Source organism: Quercus lobata, chromosome 11 (assembly GCF_001633185.2).
Source record: "Quercus lobata isolate SW786 chromosome 11, ValleyOak3.0 Primary Assembly, whole genome shotgun sequence".
In the NCBI taxonomy this organism is placed as follows: Eukaryota; Viridiplantae; Streptophyta; class Magnoliopsida; order Fagales; family Fagaceae; genus Quercus; species Quercus lobata.
Genome location: NC_044914.1, coordinates 43687945 through 43712557, shown reverse-complemented (window position 1 = coordinate 43712557; position 24613 = coordinate 43687945). Strand labels below are relative to the sequence as shown.

At 33.4% G+C, this 24613-nt stretch overlaps 2 protein-coding genes across 2 annotated transcripts; both read right to left on the bottom strand.

Moving 5' to 3' along the window:
• Positions 1 to 2248: 2248 nt before the first annotated feature.
• On the bottom strand, positions 2249 to 14551 carry LOC115968300 (phenylalanine--tRNA ligase alpha subunit, cytoplasmic). Its single transcript, XM_031087653.1, has 18 exons — positions 14253 to 14551; positions 12750 to 12875; positions 12411 to 12503; positions 11654 to 11710; positions 10095 to 10150; positions 9791 to 9883; positions 8916 to 9006; positions 6864 to 6901; positions 6726 to 6764; positions 5852 to 5928; positions 5695 to 5779; positions 5479 to 5587; positions 4743 to 4839; positions 3620 to 3691; positions 3144 to 3210; positions 2937 to 3062; positions 2723 to 2777; positions 2249 to 2626 (listed from the first exon to the last, which is right to left on the bottom strand). The coding sequence occupies exons 1-18, from the start codon at positions 14397 to 14399 to the stop codon at positions 2576 to 2578; spliced, it is 1479 nt and encodes a 492-aa protein (XP_030943513.1). The 5' UTR covers positions 14400 to 14551; the 3' UTR covers positions 2249 to 2575.
• Positions 14552 to 16016: 1465 nt separating this feature from the next.
• Positions 16017 to 23923, bottom strand: LOC115969287 (NADH dehydrogenase [ubiquinone] iron-sulfur protein 8-A, mitochondrial). The gene is made up of 8 exons (XM_031088906.1): positions 23731 to 23923; positions 22286 to 22364; positions 18533 to 18586; positions 18342 to 18433; positions 18150 to 18263; positions 16673 to 16740; positions 16481 to 16592; positions 16017 to 16391 (listed from the first exon to the last, which is right to left on the bottom strand). The coding sequence occupies exons 1-8, from the start codon at positions 23785 to 23787 to the stop codon at positions 16296 to 16298; spliced, it is 672 nt and encodes a 223-aa protein (XP_030944766.1). The 5' UTR covers positions 23788 to 23923; the 3' UTR covers positions 16017 to 16295.
• Between the last annotated feature and the right edge of the window lie 690 nt (positions 23924 to 24613).

Below are 24613 nucleotides of genomic sequence, written 5' to 3'. Positions count from 1 at the left end.
AAAGCCCCCCCCAACCCCCCCCCCCCCCAAAAAAAAAAAATCATTGCACACGCAAAGTGCGTGTGATTAGGCTAGTCTTATATAAAGGGCATATGCAAGACCTCAACTTTGTAATCCACGACTACAAGTATGATTCATATATATGAGAGAACATAATATATACTTATATAATTTTGATCCAAGGGATTTACTATTGAAATGAAATTAATTAATTAATTAATATAGAGCAACATAAAGAATGACTTTTGTACTAACTGAAAATTATTAAAAAGTTTGTCTTTCATTATTTTTTAGTCTTGAATTACATATTTGAATGTAGAAAACCAAGACTGCAACATGGATTAACATCATTGAAATGAGAGGAGCTTTGATCTTGGGGATTGGGTGAGAAGAGATGTGGCTATGAAGAAGGAGTTTATGTTCATTGTGGGTTAGAGTTCAAAATTTCATTCTGGGGATTAAGAATTCAATCTGGTCTAAGTTGTTGCCTAGTGAGGATGGTGTTATGTGAGTCATGTGAGAATCACGTGGGATTTTTAATTGTAATGGGAGCTAACGTGGAAGGGCTAACATAAAAGGACTATTTATATTTAAATTTAATTTATGCCATGTATGCATTTTGTTTACCACTTGAGCAAATTCCGTTAGTCATCTAACAGTAAGAACCAAATTGATTGTGACTTGAAAATAGCAAGGACAAAATTGACTACCCACAAAATGTAGGAACCAAATTGACCGTAACCTCAAAATATATGGACCAAAATGGTGTTTTCGCCTATTTTTGCCACACGAGGTAGAAGAAATAAAATTGATTTTGGGAAACTTTGGGGTGAGAGCTCGTACGGAGACTTGAAAATAGTAACTTTTGCTTGTCGCCTGTAGACATACTCCCAACTAATTTTGGGTACAGACCTAGAGCTATGTTCATGAATTTGTGCAGAACACAGGCCATTGCGTAAAATACAAGAAAGACAAGGCAATAGCTGCTGTTGGAGCACTGTCCTGCGATAAGAATATCAGAGTCCATGAAGATAATGCAAGCCTTAATGTTAAAGCAGCCAGGTCTCTCCATGAAGATAATGCAAGTGAGGAATGCTGAAGTTTTTCAGATACTGAAGAGGGTCCCAGGTTGGAAGAACCCGAAACAATTTGGTTCATTATCTTGCTGAAGTTTCGAAAATGCTTGTGCTTGGAAAGAAGAAACTCCAAACTTTATAGAAAAAAATGCATCTTTGATGTAACTTCAAATCAAATCATCAATATCAATATATATATACATATATATATAAAAGCAGAGATCTTAGATGGGAAAGCATGAGATTCTGCCAAGTAGCATATTGTATGACATTTTTTTCATTTAGGCTTTCCATCTCATCTAAATTTAGCATTTATGTCAAATTATTAAGTAATGACAAATGCATTTATTTCAATATATTAATAAAATTCAAAGAATTTGTATACATTTATAACTTAACATACTTTAAATTGATACGGATAAATCTAAAAAGTCATGAGAAATGTAAGAATCAAAAAAACTTTTCAATTTTCTGCGTAAGACTAACTTCAATGTAGAATTGTAAGAGTCAAATTCAATAAATTGGGTAAATACTATGTCTCCACATTTGTCCAATATAAATTTCTATTTCTATTGGACTTAAAAATTAAACTTCCATAATTTTCTCACAATATCTTTGCTTTTTTGTTTGAGAGGTATGTTAATTTTCAAAATATTACATTTGCCTTAAATATTTTGTTAAAATATTATGTAAACGTTTTTAAATATTTTGTTAAAATATTATGTAAACGTTTTTATTTACGTAGCATTGTAATTTATTTAGTCTTATTTTTTCATATTATGTGCCAATTTATATTTTTGATTTTCTGTATGATGCGTGTACTTGGTAAAGATCTATTTTTTGCTACTTTTAATTCAATTAAAATTTGGAGGTTAAATTGTGATATTATTGCATCACTATGATATTATTTTTTCTATTGTTGTATCATGATATTCTAGAAGATTTTATAACTAATTGATATATAAAACATAAATAATACAAGAAAGACACCTAAGAACCAATAGGTTTGTGGGTGACAATATGAACTATGATTTGGTAATATTTCTTGGTTGCATAAATTAAAAGAATTTTCCCCCAATGTATTTAGTTTGAATTTAGTTTTAGTAGAAATCCTCATAAATTAAGTGTGACTAACAATAATAGCATCTATGAAATCAGTGGATTATAAATAATTTCTTACAAAATTTATCAAAATGCCAATAATAATAACAATAACAATACATAAATACATAAAAGCGTTCCTCACTTTAAAGTGCAGCCTTCAACTTTACTAAATATACTAAATAAAAACAAGATCTGACAAATAATTAAAAGGGAACTTGAAATGAATCTAATCTTGCCCCGATGCCAAACAAATGCCAGACAGAATTTGTGCTGAAAATAAGCGCTTTACCATTAATTAGCTAAAAATACTGAACCCAATGAATTTAGAGAAAGCAAGGGAACAAAAAGAGAAGGAAAACTTTTGCAACAATGATCAATATATCCCGTCAATTTAATCAAAGTCCTAAACGACATATAGGGTTTGTCTTGATGAGACCAAGATCCACCTGCACAAAACAAGAGACAAATGAATGAACTAAATCCATTATGAAAACAATATGACCCTCATAACCAGAAGACAGAAAGGGCATTATAGTAATTACCTTGTGCCCAAACAGATCCCGGATGTTATTATAGCCGTACAAGATCATAGTCGGCCTGGGTTTGAAAGAAAAATAAAGAAGGAAAGAAGAGGTCAATAATGTGTCAAAAATACTTTCCCTATTGCATTTGCATGCTAATGCACACAGAAAACATATAATCAGCGTATTCTATTCAATTTTTCTTCTCTCTTGAACTAAAAACAAATTTTCTTACCTCTCAAGGGAAAGGCCCCATGCAATAACACGAACATCTTCTGGTAATCCCATAGGAAGCAACATTTCAGGTCTAAACATGCCAGAATTTCCAACCTCTACCCATTTACCAAAGCCTTCATGGTAACTGATAACATAAAGAATAATATATGAAATTCCTCCTAGGCAAAGATGAAACAGCCTTTTAGAGAAACTCACAAAACATTACCTGAAAATCTCCATGCTAGGTTCCGTATATGGGTTATAAGCCGGCTTAAAACGCAGCTTGGACATGCCTGGAAGCAAGAAATGGAATTAAATATGTCAATTTTTTTCATTATAACAGTGCCTCTAAGATCAAAATACTCTCATTGGTCTTTAATTCTCCATGTCAAATACAAGCAGTGGCAATGGCTTATATAACAAAATCACCAAGCTTTTTAGAAGAAAAACATCAGTGCTAACTAGTATCATGAAAAGTGCAAAATACTCTCATTGATCTTTAATTCTCCATGTCAAAACAAGCAGTGGCAATGGTTTATATAACAAAACCACCAAGCTTCATTTTAGAAGAAAAAAATCAGTGCTAACTATGGTTTATATAACAAAACCACCTAGCTTCATTTTGGAAGAAAAAAATCAGTGCTAACTTATATCATGAAAAGTGCATATATAGAATCAACAGCAGATCAGTCAGTGTACTACCCAGCCGGGAGAAGAAATCATGCAGGACTCCAATCAAGTCACCAAGTGTAAGTCCTCTATCACATATCAAGCCTGAAACCAGATGCAGGAATTAGGTCATTAATTCATAACTGCAAAATATCAATTTTCTTTTGATAAAGAAAAACGAAGTTACGCTTTTATTAATAATTTTCATTAGGTTTTAAAGTTAACACTGACAGTGCAACTGAGTCCAGACTGAGATCCATCTGATTTCACCTGAATACTGGCTTCTCATGGGGCCAACATTTTTTTTAATTTAGAAGTTACACACACTCCCTAGTCCCTATGGGTCTTTAACCCATGACCTCACTCTCCACCTAGCACTTATAAGGGGAGGAGGTGCCAGTTGAGCTAGAGCTCATTGGCTACTCATCAGGGCAACATGAAAACCAACTAGTGTTCAGCCTGAAAAGTAACAACTTTGAGTAGAAAAATTACCCAACCTGAGACTACTAGTAACACCTACCATTTTTGCAAAGTCATCACCACAAACTGTCCCAGCCAAACCTGAAACTAGAAAGTTTGGTTGGACCTAGTCCAGAATCAAGATGTTGGGCCAATAGTACAAGAATGGCCACTTACCATTCAGAAGCTTCAAACCCTCAATCCAGTATAGAGTTATATGATGGGAAATCTGAACACATGCCACTCATCTCCTTCTATTACAGTAATAAAATTCCATTTCATTTAGGCTATCAAGAAAGCTGACTTGTGCTCAGTTAAGCTGGGTAGATACTTGACCTAAGCTGAAAATATTAGTATGGCTAGCATCTTTGCAAGGTAACAGACACAATGAGACCCAGTCTGACCAGAATATGGAAACAAGGGGTCGGCCAGGATCAGACATTGGGTAAATATAACAGTTTTAGGATCAAGAATGGTCACATCTGGCACAAATGATTTTTTTTTTTTTGATACGTCACATCTGGCACAAATGCTTCAAAACCTCAATAGAGTCATGTAGTTTTATGAAGGACTGAACCAAAAATAAGGAACTACAACCCAAGTGAACAGCTAAGAAAACCCTAGCCCAAACCCCAGCACTCATTCAATTATTTATTTGGTAGGCTACCCCATCACATATTTGTCAGCTTATCAATACCTTCTATCTGGTGGAACTCTGCAAGATGAGTTCGATCTACTGCTTCATTTCTGAAAACACGATCTATAGAGAAGTATCTTTTGGGAGTAAATGGTTTCTGCATACATAATCAAGAAAGAAAAATTATAACAAAGACAAAACATAAAAGAAAATGATGGCTATTTCAAATGTAGCCAAAATTCTTCTGCATAATGACTAATGACTAAAGTTTCCAAATTTTAGACAGACTTTAGTGCAAGGGGAAAAAAACAAATAACAAAAAAAACTTGTTTATTGGAACTTATTTGAATGACACATACTCCTTTCAGCTTTACAATATCTAAATCTCAACTCTAAAATATTAACAAACAAAATAAGAGGTAGATTCAAGGAGATAAAGAAAGCAAGGCTCTAGGTGTGATACTTTCACGTTCTGTAATTAATTACTAATGCCAGTAAGGTATTGTTTCAGAAGTATGACCACATTGTGTTGTTTTGCCAGAAATAATTTCATGATTGAAAATTTTATCCTAAAAAGTTTCCAGAAAAATATGTTTTTTTTTCCCCAATTTGCCATTGGATTCCGTCAAATAATAATGGTATTGATACCCTCAGTTATGATTTTTTGCTCCATTTAGTGCCTCAGGTCACATTATAAACCCTTATGGGTCCAATTTGTCATTTTACACCTCTCTCAGATAAGAATAGTTTAGAGATAAAATAAAAAATAAAAAGGAGAGAGCTCAGAAAAACAAACTTTTAAAGTATCCTGGGCTAGATTGTAAAGCATCCTGGCTGACACAGCTGTTGTGTGTGTACGCAGAAGGTTTTTGTTTGCTTCCTCTCTGCTCCAATCATATTCATAGCTGCAAGGGCAGAAAAATAAAAGCGCCACTTAAATGATTCATTGAATAAATTATGAAGTGAGATCCAAAAAATATTACTGGATAAATATATAAAGAAAATTCCATACCCCCTGGAACCATAACCACCAGATTCATGTACACGCTTCACCCGCTCAACATAATCTTCAGGAAGCTCCTTTGTGGTGGAAGGAACTATACATGAATGCCAAATGAATATCAGAAGAAAACCAGATGGAATAGTTCAACCAATCAAGTGAAACAAACCTTTCAGGTAGAATGTATCGTGTGAATCACGGGCAGGATGTTGTTGCGGCTGGAACAGGGCATCAAAGTTCCAGAAGCTGTAAGTGAAACAGAAACAAGTAATAAGAGTGCATGGAGAAACTGGACCTTCAAAGTATTGTGATTCAATAATTGGTACCCCAAAGGAAGAAAATATAAGAGAAATTTGGGAAAACGTATAAATTTAAAAGGAACAAACCAGTATGCAAATATAATAATACTTCCGTTTTGTTCTGTCAGTAAATTTTCTTCCCTAGTTCTTCCCGAACCCACCACCTCACCATCTATTCCATTATTATGGGAGGAAGGTATAGCTCATTGCCAATATGCAAATTTAGTTATCCAATGTTCAATACTCTATCAAACACTATTTTCATAGGACCATTTTAAGTCTGACTAATTGTTTATAATATTACTAAAGAATATATATCGGGCCTAGTTTATAAAGGGTTTTCAAAATTATGTTCAAATACTTTTTCTTTTTCCACATTTAGTGATGCCTATTACAGCATCTGATGTTCCGCATTAAACATTTCGTATCATGATGCATTTAAACATGTTTTATCAAAGCATACACATGCCACCATCGTCCTTAAACACATGAATTCACTTTGCAGATGACTTGATAAAGATTAGTGTAGAAGCTCTTATCATTTCACAAGCATTAATTAACAGTTAATCACATCAATTCTTTAGGCTCTTCAAGTTCATATTACATGAAGTAGCCTCTTTTCAATAAAATTATTCTCACCTATCAACCAAAAAAAAAAAACTTAATCACAGAAATAAAACAAGTTTGCAATAGGGGAAGGCAAAATAAAATAAGTTTGCAATAAGAGAAGGCAAGAACAGCTACCTGCTCTCAACATATCTGTCCGTAGGCATCTCCTCAAACCTGTGGCCGGTAGAAGACCAACAAAGAAAAAATGTCAAACTTGAAAACAGATGTAAGGTGCCAAAACACATGTTCACTATCACAGAGATTGGGTCTTACCCCATCTGAAGAAAAATCATCCTCAATTGATGCCGAACCTGAAAATTAGGAGCCATTCATAAGCAGTGACCATATGAACAATTACAATACAAATACTTTTACACCAAACCTACATCAAACTTTTTGTGGCATCCACAACTTTTTAGAACTCCTAAGAATATGCAAATGCATTCCCAAAGCGAGAACTTCATGCTAATGTAATTACAAACATACATACGCATTAACCTTCTTGACCTAGGGGCCAAAAGTAGCCTGAGCTATGCAGGAGAGCATTCACTTCCATCTGCCCACATTCTTACCATCCATCTAGGGAATTTGGGTTTGATTTCTCCTTGTAGTCATTTCACTTAATCTCTCCATAACCAAAGTCCATGAGCTCACAAAACATGAGAGGTCCAGTCCATCATAGAAAGCACAAAAGCCTCAAAAGGGTTCAGGTATCTGAGTCTGAAAGATACCAGACACAGATAACTCGAACATGACTGGATATGTGTTCTATATGTGCATATGAACTTTAAAAAAGTAAAATAAATAATAATCATAATAGTAATAAATAAATAAATAAAAACCCAGATATATTTAGGATTTGGCAGGATACTTTGTCAATAGGGCATGGACTAGAAGCCTAGAACACATTTGAGGATAAAATAAAATTTTATTAAAAAAAAGGGAATAAATTTCGCAAATGACCTTTAGCTCAAATGCTACATCCGCCCTTTGTAAGAACTATAAACATAATAGATAGTAATTAATTCATACTATGCATCATTTTGCGGAGTACGAATTTATTCTTTGCTATCTATTATCATTCTAAATTAGCTTAATTTTAAATATGTTTTTGAAGCCTCTTCATGCTCATTATTTATCTCTTCTTTTTTTTTCTTTTTCTTTTCAATTTAATTTACACACCAAGTAGATAAACCCACAACTTCATCCTCTAATTTTTATAGAGGGAAAAGGTTCCATTTACATTAGAGCTCAATGGTGCTTTTTTTTGTTGTTGATAGGTAGAGCTCAATGGTGCTTATATTTATCTTTTAAAGCAAACATTAATTAAGACTTACATAATTAACATGTGCCCATTGTATCACATCTTAGTATTTCATGAATTTTCATATTCCTTAACACGGTAGATTGTAATTAATTCACACTCCTAACATCATTTTGTTGAGTACAAGTCTTAGAAGCACAGACATGCATGTCCTCATCATGTTGGAAGAAAAAAAAATTATTTTAAAAAGATTCCTTTGATTGTAGATATGTTATTAAAGATTTTGATAGTCGTGCATTGTGATTTATTTTGAAAACTTAAAACAAACATAATAAATGTCTATAAACATAATATAATATGCCTAAAATATTAATTAATCAATTGTTGTATCTCCATTGTGTCATGTCCTAATCTTTCAAGAATGATCTTGTCAGCGAGTTGTCCCATTTTGTGTCAATGTCCATGTCTCGTAGGTATGGGTATGTTCCTTTGCCATTTATTATTGCTTCTGAATTAGGTTTGAAAATATGTTTTTAAACCTCTTGATGTTAGTTATTTATCTTTCAACCAAACATAATTTAAGACATACATAGAAGTATATATTTTCCAACTAATCAATTAACATCATACTGAATGCTAAAAATTTTAGGAATTGTCATATTCCTGTACTCATACCATATCAAGAATTGCCATGTCACCAACTGATCATTTAACTTTAATAGTCTACCAAAACGTCAAACCCACTGCTTTTTAGCAAAGCACAATAAATAAACAACATGACTCTGAATTTATCTACATCTAATAATATAAAACTTATGAATGTCGCTATGTTCATCAGTCTTTATTCCTTTTTTATATTATGCTTGTTCTCTCAAATTCGGTTATATAGTTCTCAGAAAATTGACAGTGTTGCCTCTCAGGAAATATATATACTATTGCCAGTTTGGAATTTATCAGAAATTGAATGGAGGGAATACATACATACATACATATATATAAAAATATATATATATATATATTTGTATATATATGTATATATATACAGAAGAGCAAATTCTTGCCTTGTTCAGTGGATGAAGATGACCAGCTTCAATAGTCTGACCTTTTGCATTGAAGTTATATTCTTTGAACTCTACATTCTTCCAATCGCCGCTAAGTTACACAAAACACCACAAAAAGATGCCACCAAGGTTACAATGCATACAGAAACAAAATACGAACAACTGCTTATCAAAAACAGAACCAAGATGCAGACATCTTAAATTAGATGAGTGGCACCACACAGTGGGGTTCCATTCTGTGGTGTGATTGTCTTTAGCACAAACACCTCAGTAAATAGATTTTCTTCCAGGGTTAAAAAAAATTACACATGTAATGAGATGGTACCCTCACCCACCACAAAAAAAATAAATAAATAAATAAATTGTGCATATAGGTTCAAGCGTGCAGACCAGTTAAGACAAGAACAAGATTATCATAATAACCATGTGTGTGTGTGTATATATATACACTTAACATCTACAGTAAAGTGATTAGCCTGAGCAATAAGACAGCAAAAATAGAAACATCTGTACTGAAGAAAGTGAGGCTTTAAAAAGCTCTGAGCCCAACAGAATAAGCTGGGTTAATTTCATTTTTAAGCTGTGCCAAACGAAGCTTCAGTACAATTTCACATTAATAGTTTTTTGCATTTCTGCTAAGTAGGAAATTGTCTGAAAAAGGATATCGTGCATGACTTGCTAGCACGCACAAGCAACAAATATGCATCTCTTCACATACCAAAGCTGTTAATGACTGGAGTTTATTCTCCCTAACATTCAACTCAGCAACTAACCCCTAATAGTGTTGAATAGGCAGTAGAGCTTATTATTACGATCAAAATACGCTATCATCATTACACAAGTTCTTTCAAATATATATCAAGCATATTCTATACCTCTGTAGCATCTCACGAGTCAAATCAGCAGCAAATTTCTTTCTTTGTGGAGCATAGTCAGGACCCTTTTTCAACAAGTAGCCATTCCATGTCCTAGAACAGAAGCAGTTCAAAAACGTAAATAATATGCAAACAATTTCAGCATGATAGTAAAACACAAGCAGCACCAACCTGAAAGGTTTAAGCTTATTACCAGACACATTAAATGGTCAAAACAAGTAGCAAAAAAAGAGAGGGGAGGGGGGAACTGCAAAGGCCTAATAAAGTAATGAAATTCAATAGAAAAAGAAAAAGTGATTATTACTGTGGAACAATAAGCTTTCTTGCTTTGAGAGCCTTGATATTATCTTGGTCAACAACCTGGAATTGCAGAAAGGGAAAATTTTCTGAGTTTTTTTTTTTTTTTTCAATTGGACAAAAAAGAAAATGAATAGCAACCATCATATTATTAAGGATGGAAATGAAGTAGAGGCCCAGTGGGACCCAACCTTAGGAGAGGAAAAATTCTCACCAAATGCCACACACACACACACACACACACACACACACACACGCACACATATGTATACATATGTATGTATGTGTGTATATATATATATATATATGTGTGTGTGTATGTATATGTATATATATCCCTACTTCTGGTTTCAATTATGCATCGTATCAAAGAAGAGGCCACCTATCAAAAACCCCAGCTTCAGCCATTCTTAAATGCGAAACCTAATGGCCCATCTCTTTTCTTTTCTTTTCTTGTTACTATTTGAAATAATGTTTAAATTCCACCACAGTCAAAGCAGTGTAGTCAAAGGCGAGCTGGACGCTAGCCTAGGCTCCCCGGCGAGGCACTTGCCTTTAGAGCCTAGGTGAGCAAGGCAACCTCCTTAAGCCATGCAAACGATGCTAACACAGGAGCCTCAGTGTTTATTTTCAATTTTTTTTTTTTTTTAGTATTAAATTTTTAATAGAAGGTTGTTGTAAAACTTATCATTAGATTATTAATTTTAAAAAAGCATGTTGTAAAACCTATGGTTAGATAAATTAATTTACAAGAGTTTGTTGTAAAACTTATTGTTAGATTAATTAATATCCAATAGAAGCTTGTTGTAAAACCTATTGTTAGAAGAACTAGTAGAGCCTAAACCATGTTAATCCTATTTTGAAATCATTTAATAGACCTAATTTTTCATGCAACACATTTAAAAACACTTCATTATAATATTTCAATATAGTAGGTACATATGATATAAGTTGTATATGTAGAATAAATATATTTAGATTTGGTGCCTCACTTTACTTGGGCTGGTGCCTTTTTGTCACCTCATGCCTTGGGCAATACAAGGCCTAGGCACCTTAAGGTTGTCTTTCACTTTTCACTACCTTGAGTCAAAGTGCTTCACAAGATACCTAAACTGCCACCTTTTTTCAACATTAGACCAACACCCTTCTGATCAGGACCCACCACAATGCAAAAGGGGCTTCACAATATATATAATTCCCTTTTACAGATTGCCCAACTCATCATATAGACCAATTAACATAAGAAGCGCATTCAAATTTCTAGAGTATGTCTAAACCATTATAGTCCGTACTTAAATCAATACTCTATATCCATTTTGCACGATTTGGAAAATATCTTAATAGTGAAAAACAAGCACTTTACCTTACTACTCTACCATACAACTAGCTCTGATGGTTCTACCACACTTATATACCCAAAACAAAACAAGAAATCTACTAAGGTTTACCATTTGTGACATAAATATTCATCAATGAAACTCAAAGCAGAAAGAGAAAGTATATCAATTTCGAAGAACTGAACCAAATGATATATATGATCAAATATAAAACAGAAATATTATGCACCTGTCCTTCTTTTATCTTTAGAAGCAAATCTTTGACTCTATCATCCACATGTTGGACCTACAGCAAGTAAATAACTTAGCAGCAATTCTAATACAGAAAATAAAATATAAAATATAAAGGATTACATCCGAATAACACAATACATAGGTGAGCATCTTAAATAAACAAAATTTGCTGCACCCATATTGAAAACTCAAAATTATTAGAACTTTAGAGCTTATAAAGGAAAACAAAGCCAAGAGCCCACCATAACATAACTCGTCAAGCTATAAGTATACATTGCATAGAGTATCTTAAATGTTAAATTTGAATATTCTTAGTTTTTGTGGCATGTCTACATTTAATGATTGTAATATAAGTTACATAATTTGCCTTTGCCCTTTCCTCAAATATTTATAAGCATGATTTTTACACGCAAGTGGAGAAGAAAGTGGATCTATGAAAATTGATGATAGCAAATAGATTTGGGCATTATAGGGTTATATACTATTGCATCTATTTTAAATGTAAACGAGTCAACAAACTATGATCAGTAGCTTTAAAAATAATAATAATAATACTGGAAAGGGCACAAAAGAGGTCTGCATGACCTCCAAAATATTACATTCTAAATTCAAAAAAGTATAGACCATGGAACATGTCCGCAGCTTTTAAATTAGAATCAGTAGTTCCAGACTTTATAAGGCAACTCCAAAAGGCTCTGAAAGAATATAGCATGTTCCAAATCTAATTAACTAAACTATTCTGAGTGTTATACCCTTCGGGTCACTTGTTGCCCTCCCATATCCACCCATCTATTCTTTGCTGCCTGAGCGCAGCCTATTTTGAAAAGCAACGGGCCGAGCTTAGTCTGCATCCACAAATCAGTTTCATCAGAACATTCACAAACAATCGGCAAATGAATCTTTATAAACTAGACTTATTATTACAATATCAACAATAACAATAAATATTAAGGAAAACATGTCATATTCAGACTCCAATCTCAAGAAATCCTCCTTTTAAACTTCATTACAATGAATGAACCACAATGCAGAGCCTATATACTCTGAACTTTCCAAAACACTTTTCAATACAAAAAAAGAACAGTACTCACTTGCAACTCTTCTCTGGGGATACCACCCTCAGGAGGTATTGCCAAGAACAGTTGCGCTTCAGGTGATCCTGTATCAGCATACAGCTTACCCTCATCGGTAAGCACCCACGACTCCCTCTTTATGTCCTGCACAGTTCCCAGATTTAATTAAGTATATACATGAAATCATCTAGCAGTGTTGTTGAAAGCGCACCCCAAGCTCAAAGCCCCAAGGTTGAAGCATTTAGCTTGGACGGAGTGAAGCTTGTTTAATTAAGTGTGCCTCATGCACGCTTTCCTGGTGCTTTTTGAAGATGTACAAAGCACACCCAGGTGTGCCCTTTTTATTTGGTAAAAATATATATGAATCATTAAACTAACTGCTCAATCTTGAAGAAAAAGATATGGTAATTGGGAACATGGAGCATTGATTTATTGTACAAACATTATTCTCAAATGTTGCACACACACACACACACACACAAAAGTTTTACATATCAAAAGACATGAACAAGAATAATTTACTAATCTTGTGCTTTTTGGTTTTTCCTTTTGGATATATTTTGATTGAACCATATATTTCAAAATTCCAATCCTTAAAATGTTCAAGAACAATGTAAGATCGGTACTTTTTAAAATATCCTCGGAAAATACTTTTCTCAGCGTCGTCTTTGTCTTAGGTTTGAAGTTTTAAGACAATCAACTTATCAAAAAAAATAAAAATAAAAATTATATACAAAAACAGCATTTGAGCATGTGAAGGTTAGAGTGGATTGTTCAGGTTGAAATCATAACGGCTCTCGACTACTCAATATGTGACGGGGTAGAAGTTCATTATGCAAAATAACTAACTTCCACGTCCATACAATTACTAAAAAAAACCGAAATGCTACGTCCACAACATTTTCAGAACACTGTCACAACAAATTCTAGGCGCGAGATTGTTACTGAATGTTTCTAGTGGGTAAAAAAGTAATTTCAACGGTGGGTTCAAAGTAGAACAAATAACAAGTTACCACCTATGTTGTTGTGAAAATGTCGTCAATGTAGCAATTAAACTAATAGTATGGTTTTTTTTTTTTTTTTTAAATGAGAAGTGGACACCAAAGAGTCCAATTCCAATTATATATAGAGATTCTTGTGCTTTTTTTATTGTACCATATACTTCATTTTAATCATAACTATCACAATTACAATAAAAAATAAAAAGTTACATAAATCACAAACCAAAAAAAAAAAAAAAAAAAAAAAGTATAAATGTTAATGTTTAAACTCTATATATCTAGCTTATTATCATATTGTCCAATGATAATGTATTTTTTTTAAATTTACTACATAGAAATTTAAAGAAATTGAAACTAAGTTAAACTAAAATACATTAAACATTAATACTTTGATGCACTGTGATATGGAAAAATCTATAGCTCGCAAATTTAGGCATTCCATTCACATTTTTTGAATCAATAGCATGCAAGAATTGAAAAGAGAGAATAGGTAATTAGGTTTAGAATATAGATACAGTACCTGAGCTTCAACGTATCTGAAACCGTGAAGACTCTTGATGACGTTAACGACTTCGTCGTGGTTTAGTCCATGTTTGGCTGCGAACTCGCCCGAGTCTCCGATCTCTTCGTTCTTCGCTAGGTAACCCAGAATCGCTTCCTCCGCCATTTTTTTTTTTCTGTCTCAATTCACTGATGAGTTTTTCCGATGGGCCGTGTTATCAGACGCTTTAACACGCCCTATATATTATATATATCTGCGAAATTTTGTTCTCTGTTAGCGTTACGGAAAAGATTGACGATTGCTGTTTGGTTTATGTGACGGAATTCTTCTACATCAAATGGTAGGGCAAATCATAAATGGGCCTAGCTCGATTTGGGCTTTTCTTTTTTCTTTTTTCTTTTTTCTTTTTTTTATACAAAATTTATAACCAACTTTTGTACGAAACTACCAATTGTGTTTTTTTTTTTTTTTTTTTTTTCCTCATAAGAAAAATGTGTATTTTTTAATGATAAAATTCAATTTAGTATGTACTAAACTGTTCAAATTTTGGAGGTAATGATATAAACTATTGTCTCCCACAACCTAAAACTATTAGTGTTTTAGGTGGGGCTAAAGTCAAGTTATAACTCATCTCAAATTAATAATCGTATTGAGTTTCATCCCAAATAGATTCTTATTTGATAGATAGAGTTTCTCACACATATGATAAAAAAATTCCATAAATTACAAAAATATAAGTATCTAGACCTATTGTATTGCAACGTAAATGTAAAAATTTACATGGTCATAGTCATTTTAATGTTGCCACAAGTGAGGAAATAATATGCACAATCAAGAACGCCAAATCAATCTAGGAATTATAAGTCAACAAGAATTATTAGGGAAAAAAATGATAGATTAGGAATAAAATTGTCATAATTAAACCTTTTTTTTTTAAGTAACATATTTTGTTTAAAAAAGTAGCATAATTTTTTTTATAAAAAGTAGGATATTATTACTTTATCTAAAGAAGTTAATTAGAACAAATAAATTGTTTTTCTTTTCTCTTTTTTTTTTTTTTTTTGGTAAAAATTGAACTGTGATATTTTTATAATAGAATAACCTGTTAAAACTTATCATGAAAGAAAATATTGCATCATGCATCTTACGAATGTAGTGGATTTGGCAAAGTTTAAGGTTCTGAACAAATTCCAGTTTTGCTCATAGTTTTCACAAACTCTAGTGTACAGAGCCGTGAAGGAAACCGATAAGAGGTGAGTCATGAGTGAAGTTTTACCCCATTTTTTAGCATGATAACCTATACCATATCTTAGGATCATCGCTTACACTAAATACATTTTTAGTGTGTCACACTATCAAGTTTCATCTCAATACGTAAAAGAAGCAAAGGATGAACAAATCTATATAATTCTACACCAAAGCTTCTTTTTTATGAATAAATTTTCATTTCAACAAGTTAAGTGTCTCATCTGCCTCTACAAAGCTCAAATGGGAGATGGAAACAAGTTACAATGGAAATGTACGATATCTTCAATACACTATGGACCAATCAAGAATATATGAATCGATTCCGGCTCAGAGCATCATATTTAGGAATCAGATTTGGGATGTCAGTCTTCTCAAGAAATAAAGATTTGGGATGTCTACCTCCTTAACTTTAACGCAAGCCGAAAAGGCAACTTTAGCTTCAGCTCAAAGAGGTTCTTTTAAGGTTTCCAAAGCACATTAGTAGCAGTGTCAAAATTCTAATTCGATTAAATATGGCTGTCCATCACACCTGTAGCTACACTAAAAACTTTCCACATTTTCTCTTTTTCTTTTCCATGCTCGTCATCAAGAAAGATTTCATACATGTCATTTTACAGGACGAAACTGTTTCCCTTGCATGTTTAATAATTCTTTTTATCACATCAAAATGTATTCCCAAAAAACAAAAACGAAATACAAAACCAAGAATACACATCAAATTCAAGACCCATAGACAGATCTATTTATTTTTCTCATTGTCAAAAAGTAAAGAGATGCAAGCATCCAGCTACAGAGAAACAATTGGTGGAGCATTCAGCGATATAGGCTTTCAGATCTGAGGTTCTCTGCAATCTCAGATTCCCATCGGTCCCCATTCTCAAGAAGCTTCTCTTTGTCATATAGAAGTTCCTATGACAATGGAAGAATATATGTATATATCAGCTCAATTCATTACTGGATCAACTGCCTATGATCCTGCAAAAATTATGCATACTAACCTCATGAGTCTCTGTTGCATACTCAAAGTTGGGTCCTTCAACAATAGCATCAACAGGGCAAGCCTCTTGGCAGAATCCACAATAAATGCACTTTGTCATGTCAATATCATACCTGGAAAAGTATACACATGAGATAGAGAGAAAGAAGAGAAGAGAGAGAGATGATAAGGGAGAGGGTGCAAGATCCTTCACCTAGTAGTCCTCCGGCTACCGTCTTCTCGCTCCTCCGCCTCAATTGTGATTGCTTGTGCAGGACATACCTAAATAACAACAATTGCTTAGTGAGATTAAAATGATAAATTCAGATACCAAAGCCACATTTAATTAGATATTATACCAGCCTGACCATCCTTCATATTTCATGGCTGGATTAGCTAGTGTTCTTGAGATAAATGTAGACATAAACTCAGACATGGAATGCTGACAGTTGACAAATTTTAAATATTCGTTAATGCCACCCATTTGCCATAAGCCTAGAATTTTCTAATAAGATTTCTATTACTCATCAAAAAATAGTTTGAGGTCTCAACAAAAGAATGTATCATGCACATGCAAAAAAATTGTTACAGTCAATTCATTTTAAGATATTTGTTTAAGGTAAGAGACAATGGCATCTCTTAGATTTAAGGGTACATCAAATTAACTTTATCAAAATTCTAAGCCTCAGTTTAATTTCACATCATATTAAATCTGGCTTGGTCTGACTTGGTCAACTTATCAGGCAAATACAGATTATCAGGGATACCTCACCAAATTGTCATTATATATATATGTGTGTGTGTGTGTGTGTGTGTGTGTTTGTGTGTGTGATGTATTCAGCACTTATTACAAATCAGCATCATAGAATAAAGATATATTGATCATTAATCGATCATCACATCTAGATCTCCAACTTCTCAAATTTTTAATCTAATGAAACACACCCATACTGAGACATTGTTTGCTTCCAAATTTAATTTGAATGCCATATTTAAATAAAAAACCTTTGGATGCGGCACAGATAACGAACTCACAGAAAATCCATGCAAGTTTGAGTATCAAACAGGAAAAGTAATTTGCAACCATAGGGCCAGGCCTCTAGTGATACAGGGCAATCTAGAGAAAATAAAAGAACAAGAAAATTAAAAGATAAACCCTAAGAATCAGCACCTAGGGGTTGCCTGGAATCAGCACCAAGCAAGAAATTTAGGCATCAGCACCTAAGGTGATAGGAATCAGCACCCAACATATTGTTGAAATTTCGTTAATCAATAGTCTAATATAAAATAAACCACCTGAAGCCTTTATATAGAGCTTGCAGGAATAAAAGTTCATAAACCATAAACTCTAAACTGATATAATATAAAAGGCTAATCCTTAATTGTCTATTCCTTATTTGAACTCAAAATAAAATGGAATCCTAAACTAATTCAACTACATAAGAAATCCAATCTAATAAGGCATGCCGTCCTCATCATCTAGTGTAAAAGCAACTTATCAAAAAGTAAATAAAAAAATTATCTAGTGTCTAAGCACTACCTAAGACAACTACACTGGCGCTGCCCATTGCCAGCACATGAGTCTAAATCCAGACTCAAACAGGAAGATTCAATACTCTACTTCTGCAAGTTTTAGTTCAAAAAGCATCAATTTAACCAAGAATAGTTATTAAAAATATTAAAACTCTTACTGCTTCGCAGAGTTTGCATGCAATGCAACGTTCCTCTCCAGTAGGGTATCGACGGAGGGCATGTTCACCACGGAAACGAGGGCTCAAGGGGCCCTTCTCAAATGGATAATTAATCTGCATTACAAAAAGAAAGAAATTTATATCATAGCTTACACAGTCCAAGATGGACATTGGGTGTAGGAATACACTTACAGTAACTTTTGGCTCAAAGAAGTATTTGAGTGTCAGCATCAGACCCCGAACCATTTCAGTGAGAAACAATGTGTTTATGCTTCGCTCAAAAACTGCGATCATTCAGAAGCATCAAATTATTCATGGAAAATTCTAGAATATTGGTTAAAACAATAAAAAACACAAATGTTCCCAAAAAGTATGCTACATACCAGTATTCCAGTCCTTTGAAATCTCTTTTGTAAGTTTCTCATATTCCTCATCATCTGTAGTTAAGAGTGTTAGGAGGTAAAAAAACTAGAACCATAAATAATTTTTTTACAAGTTACTTGAATTTTAAATATCAAAGAACATAGTTTATGCTGTATGGCAGTGGATATAATTTTTTTGAACAAGGCAGCAGGCAAATTATAAATGATAAGGTTGTTAAAGGTAATTTGTGACCTTTATGATGGGTTATTAAATCCAACAGAATAAATACATATACATATTCGTTATGTATGGATGATAATATTCATTGATATAGAGCCAATTCAAATTCACCAATGAAACCCCTTCTCTCCCACTTCATGCCTTGGAACATATATATATATATATATATATATAGAGAGAGAGAGAGAGAGAGAGAAACTTTCACATCCTCTTAACCTAAAATGGCTGGGGAGGGAGAGAAAAAGTTCTTTTGTATCTACCCCATAGGAAGTACAAGATCACCCCCAATGGCGCATTTCAAGATCACCCCAATGACACATTTGGCATCCAGGGATTATGGACTAATGCTTGGCATTTCATTTTTGTCATCACACATACACACACGTGCACGCACACGCGAACACGCACGCGCACAACAACAACTAAGCTTAATCCCAACTTTTGGGGTTGGCTATGGATCCTCGTCAAAATAATTAGAACCAGCCACATATGTATTCTTTTCCATCATCTTATTCTATCTGAAGTTATATTGCCTGCCACTTCCTTAATTTCCTAATTAACATGCCCTTTTTTACTACTTAAATGTTTTTTTTTTTGGTCGCCTCATACCTTTTTCCGTTTCCTCAACTTGAATTGACTCATTCTTTCTCACTATTGCATTAGTCTCTCTCTACTTAACATGACCAAATCATCTTAAGCAACTTTCCCATGTCTTTTCATCAATAAGGGTCACCTTTTATCTTTACAAGAAAATCCTCATTGCAAATATATTACAACTTATCCATCTTAACATTCTCATTTCAACTACTCATTTATGAATATATTTTACTACTTAAATGTTTTTTTTTTTTTTGTCGCCTCATACCTTTTTCCGTTTCCTCAACTTGAATTGACTCATTCTTTCTCACTATTGCATTAGTCTCTCTCTACTTAACATGACCAAATCATCTTAAGCAACTTTCCCATGTCTTTTCATCAATAAGGGTCACCTTTTATCTTTACAAGAAAATCCTCATTGCAAATATATTACAACTTATCCATCTTAACATTCTCATTTCAACTACTCATTTATGAATATATTTTACTACTTAAATGTTTTTTTTTTTTTTGTCGCCTCATACCTTTTTCCGTTTCCTCAACTTGAATTGACTCATTCTTTCTCACTATTGCATTAGTCTCTCTCTACTTAACATGACCAAATCATCTTAAGCAACTTTCCCATGTCTTTTCATCAATAAGGGTCACCTTTTATCTTTACAAGAAAATCCTCATTGCAAATATATTACAACTTATCCATCTTAACATTCTTATTTCAACTACTCATTTATGAATATGTTATTTCTTAAAAGCTCAACATTCATGACCATGGAGCATAGATTGTCTTATAGCAATCTTATCAATTTTTCCTTCTTAATACGTATTCTACGATCACAAAATACTCTTGATACGCTTTTACACATCATTCACCATGCTCTTATCCTATGATTCACATGCTCTTCAATTTCTCCATCTTTATGATATATATATATATATATATATATAAGTAAAGATTTATTGATACAGAAAAGGGGTTCTACACAGGTACACTCGATGTGTACTCCGGGTGCAACACAAAAACAGAAAGAAGCAAAAGATTAAAAAAACGCAAATTAAGTTACAAAGCTAATGAATTTCAAGGAAATCCAAGAATTCCAAGAAAACCTTAAAAACAAAATGCCATAGATTGTGAAGTCCAATCATATAAATCCTTCAACAATGAATATATTTCAATTCGCCTAACTTAATTCATGCCACTCAAAGGATTGAGCATTACAGTCTCTCAAAAGAAACCACATGAGACTGTAATGCAATATCAGACCAACCCCGCGCTTTCCCATCCACCTCTTCCAACATGTGAGCATACTGTGCCGACTTTAGAATTACCCAAGAGACACCAAAAATACAAAACAACATTTACCACATCTCCCAAGCCACATCACAATGTAAGAATAAATTATTCATATTTTCCCCATTCTTTTTACACGTAACACCACTCTAAACAACTATGCCCCTCCATCTTTAGATTATCAATTGTCAAAATCCTCCCTAATGCTGCACATCATAAAAAGAAAACCACCGGTTCAGTTCAAATCCAACCGCATCCACCCACAGACCCATCAAATCGCATCACAATCCAAGCCCATGTCAATTGCAACATCACCACCACTCCCAGCATCAATTGCAAACCAACATCAACCGTTGGGAGACAACAGTGTTGACTAATGTGAGGCGGTGCTCAAAGTCTCTCAACCTTTGAGGTTCGAACTAGAGAAAGAGGAAAGAGAGAGATTTGAGACTTGGATGACAATGAGGGGCTGATGTGACTCCTACAACAACAAGGTGTTGAGCCAATGTCAGAGATGTATATAGGACAGTGTTGGGGCAACGTCTTCGATGGTTGGGGCACAGCTTTTGCAGAAGGAGGGGGAGCTTGATTTTGAAGAGAGAGAGTGGAGGGAGTGGGAGAAATTTTTCGGTAAAACATTTTACACGCTTGACCACATTTTACAAGCAAACAAACACCCGAAAATGCAAAAATGTTTTCTGAAAAAGATTTTACAACGAAATAAACGGAGGATTAGTTACATAAATATCCTCCAATAATTGCATCACATAATCTACTTCCGAATCTAGCACTACTCAATTAAACACAAAATTCCAAAAACACCATTCTTGTCGAACCTCCATATAACTGCTTCTTCACCATCTTTATGAATTATTCATCCAACATAGTGATAAACTCTCAGTCTTTGGCATCTCTTTACCATCAAAATTCTTATAGCCCCTTCATCTTGGTTTCTACTTTTACTAAACTTACATTTCATCATTCCAAGTTCTTTGTTTTAGTCCTCAACCAAAAATTTTAGATTCTAAAGCGCCTCACCAAATTTCTAAATAGACAATAATTCCATGACTACTTTCATCCACTAAAACTATATCATCTAGAGGGGAAAAAATTAAAAAATAAATAAATAAATAAAAACACGAATGCAAAGAAATATGGAGTTAAAGTTCCTTGATGCAAACCTAAAGTGATAGAAAACTCACTTGGGATGCTTCCACTTGTTCACACACTAGTTAAATTTGTGTCATAAATATCCTTAATCAACTTAATATACTTTAGAGGAACTTATTTCTTTCCAAAACCCACCACGTAGCCTCTCTAGGGACCCAATCATATGCTTTCTCTAGGTCAAGAAAAATCATATATACACCTCAATCCCCTATCAGTAAAGTTCTTTTAGTATCAATAACCAAAAGAAATCTCTTATCCACTATTTGAACCAGTTATGACTTATGACATAAAGGCTAACAACTTCACTAGAATATATTAACTACGACTCTTAAATATTAAGATTACACACATGACATATCATGTAATTTAAACATTTAGCTTTGAACTCATCATTGATACAATTCTCCTAGATAAAACTTTAAAAGATATCTGAATTTATACATGAATCATAAATATGATTGGAGAGAACAAAGCAAACCATTTTTAGTGCTGAATGGGTGAGCATTGAACCGCAGTCCATAGTGGTTCGAACCCTGCAATGCTTGTGCAGAAACAGCCTAAGCAATAGAGGATATGAGGAAAACAAATTAGACTATGAAACATGGAACCACTAATCAGATTGAAAAAGAATACATAAATCCCAACTAAGTCCTCAGGATAATAATATCAATTTCCCAGTGAAAAAATAATATATAAATATGTGTGTGTGTGTGTGTGTGTGCGCGTGTGTGTGTGATGAAAGAATTGACAGTAATAGCACAGACAGCAAGAACACTCTGCTCACACCAAGCATGATACTTAAGCAGAAAACAGAAACCAACAAAAAATTAAAAAACTCCCATCTGAAAAACCAAATATCAAATAAATAATCACAACTTCAATTAAATCAAAGGGAGCCTAGCAGTTACCTAAAAGCTTCAATCAAGTTCAAAACATAGTTCCATAGAATTTGGGAGTAACAGTGGCAACTATCAGTATATATACTGCCCTACATAGTTCCTTGCTTCTTTTTTTATATATAGGTATAAAAATTCATTGAAACAAAAAGGAAAATGGTTTTACCTTATGGAAGAATAAATTCAAAAATACAAATTCAAAATGTTAACTCCTAAAATCTAACTTATGATATCTGTGAATCAATGAAAACTCAATGAAGAATCTGAGGTCACAACCTGCACCCACTCAATAAGAGTCCTCCAAAATAAATGATTCAAATTTTCTATTGTTATCTCATTTTCCTCAAGCATTTGCCCATTTCTCTCTCTTTCTCTCTGTGAAATCCCCACATCGAACATTGAGGAAAAAATTTCCAACTTTCAAGTCCTTCACACCTTCCCACAACCTACATAGCTCCTTATTTATGTAAAGATATTGCAGTGCCGATTTTTAGGCAACCGGCCTATAGACACACCCAATTTCACAACGTGCTTGGGTGTCAACTTGTGATTGGATTACATTGATGAAGAAGTGAATTTGATCACACCAATCACAAGTTGGCGCTTAAAGCATATTGTGTATTTGGGTGTTGCCCTTGGGTTTTCCATCTTTTCGTGCGTGGGGCATGATAGTTATGTGTTGTGTTATGCTAGAAACTGTGTAAAATGAGACAATGATGAGAAAATTATAGACCTAATTATAGAGACCTAATTTTGATCCACAGAGAGATATACAATCAAAAACTAAAATAATAATAGTAATCACTCAAATTTATGCAAGTATCTAAAAAAAAAAACAAACTATAATGGCAATTTGTGCTTTCGTTATAAAAATCACGAAAAATTGAATAGGCTAATGATTCGGAAAGAGAAGCTAGAATTAAGTTAAAATGAGAAGAGAAGTGGTATTATTGATATTGATTTTGTGGCATTTTCTCAGCAACCAAGCAGAGCACAAAAGGGAAAATGGTTAGGGGAAGTAGCTTACGAGCTGACGAGCACGAAGAGCGTGAAGCGATTTGCGAGCTAAGATCGCGGCGGCCATTTGCGAGCTCAATCAAGGTCGCGTGCGAGTGCGAGTGAGGGTGCGATTGGTGTTGGAGAAATTGAGGAATGTGGTAAACTGAAAAGCCACCTGGGCCTGATAAATGGGAGGAGAAAGAAGATTCGAATCGTTGAGATCGGTCCTTAAACGCTGCGTTTAACAAAGACGGTGCGTTTCGTTATCCAACATTTTTTTTTTGGCCACCCAACATGATTTTCGAACAAACTAACCTCTTTCATAAATTACCATTAATTAAATTATTTTTTTCCTATATGACTAAAAAAAATTTACCTTTCACAAATTAATGAATTTTTACTATGCATGGACTAATTATAATTTTTTTTACATATAAATAAATTAATTATATTATCAATAAACTACATATAATAATTTAATGTCATATGAACCTATATATTATATAATTAATAGACTAATTTTAATCTTTATTCTATATGAGTATATTTTTAGACAAATATACATATAAATATATTATATTATATTTGTTTAAACTAATCTCTATGTCATGAGCCTGTTCGTGAACACATTATTATATTTAAATTTGGCTTGTTTGCTAAATAAATGAACATAAACAAATATTTTTTTTCTCGAATCAAGTTTATTATTTATAAATAACTTGTCTTATTTACAACCCTATAATGTTGACTTTCTGCAGTGAACAGTGCACATTTGCACTGTTTACGGACCCACAAATTATATTTTTTATCAACTTTTTCATTAAAAATGGGTCCCACGGTACTATTCACACATTTAAAAATTATTTTGCTACAGTGTTTTCAGTTTTCAGTTTTCAGTTTCAGTAAAATAA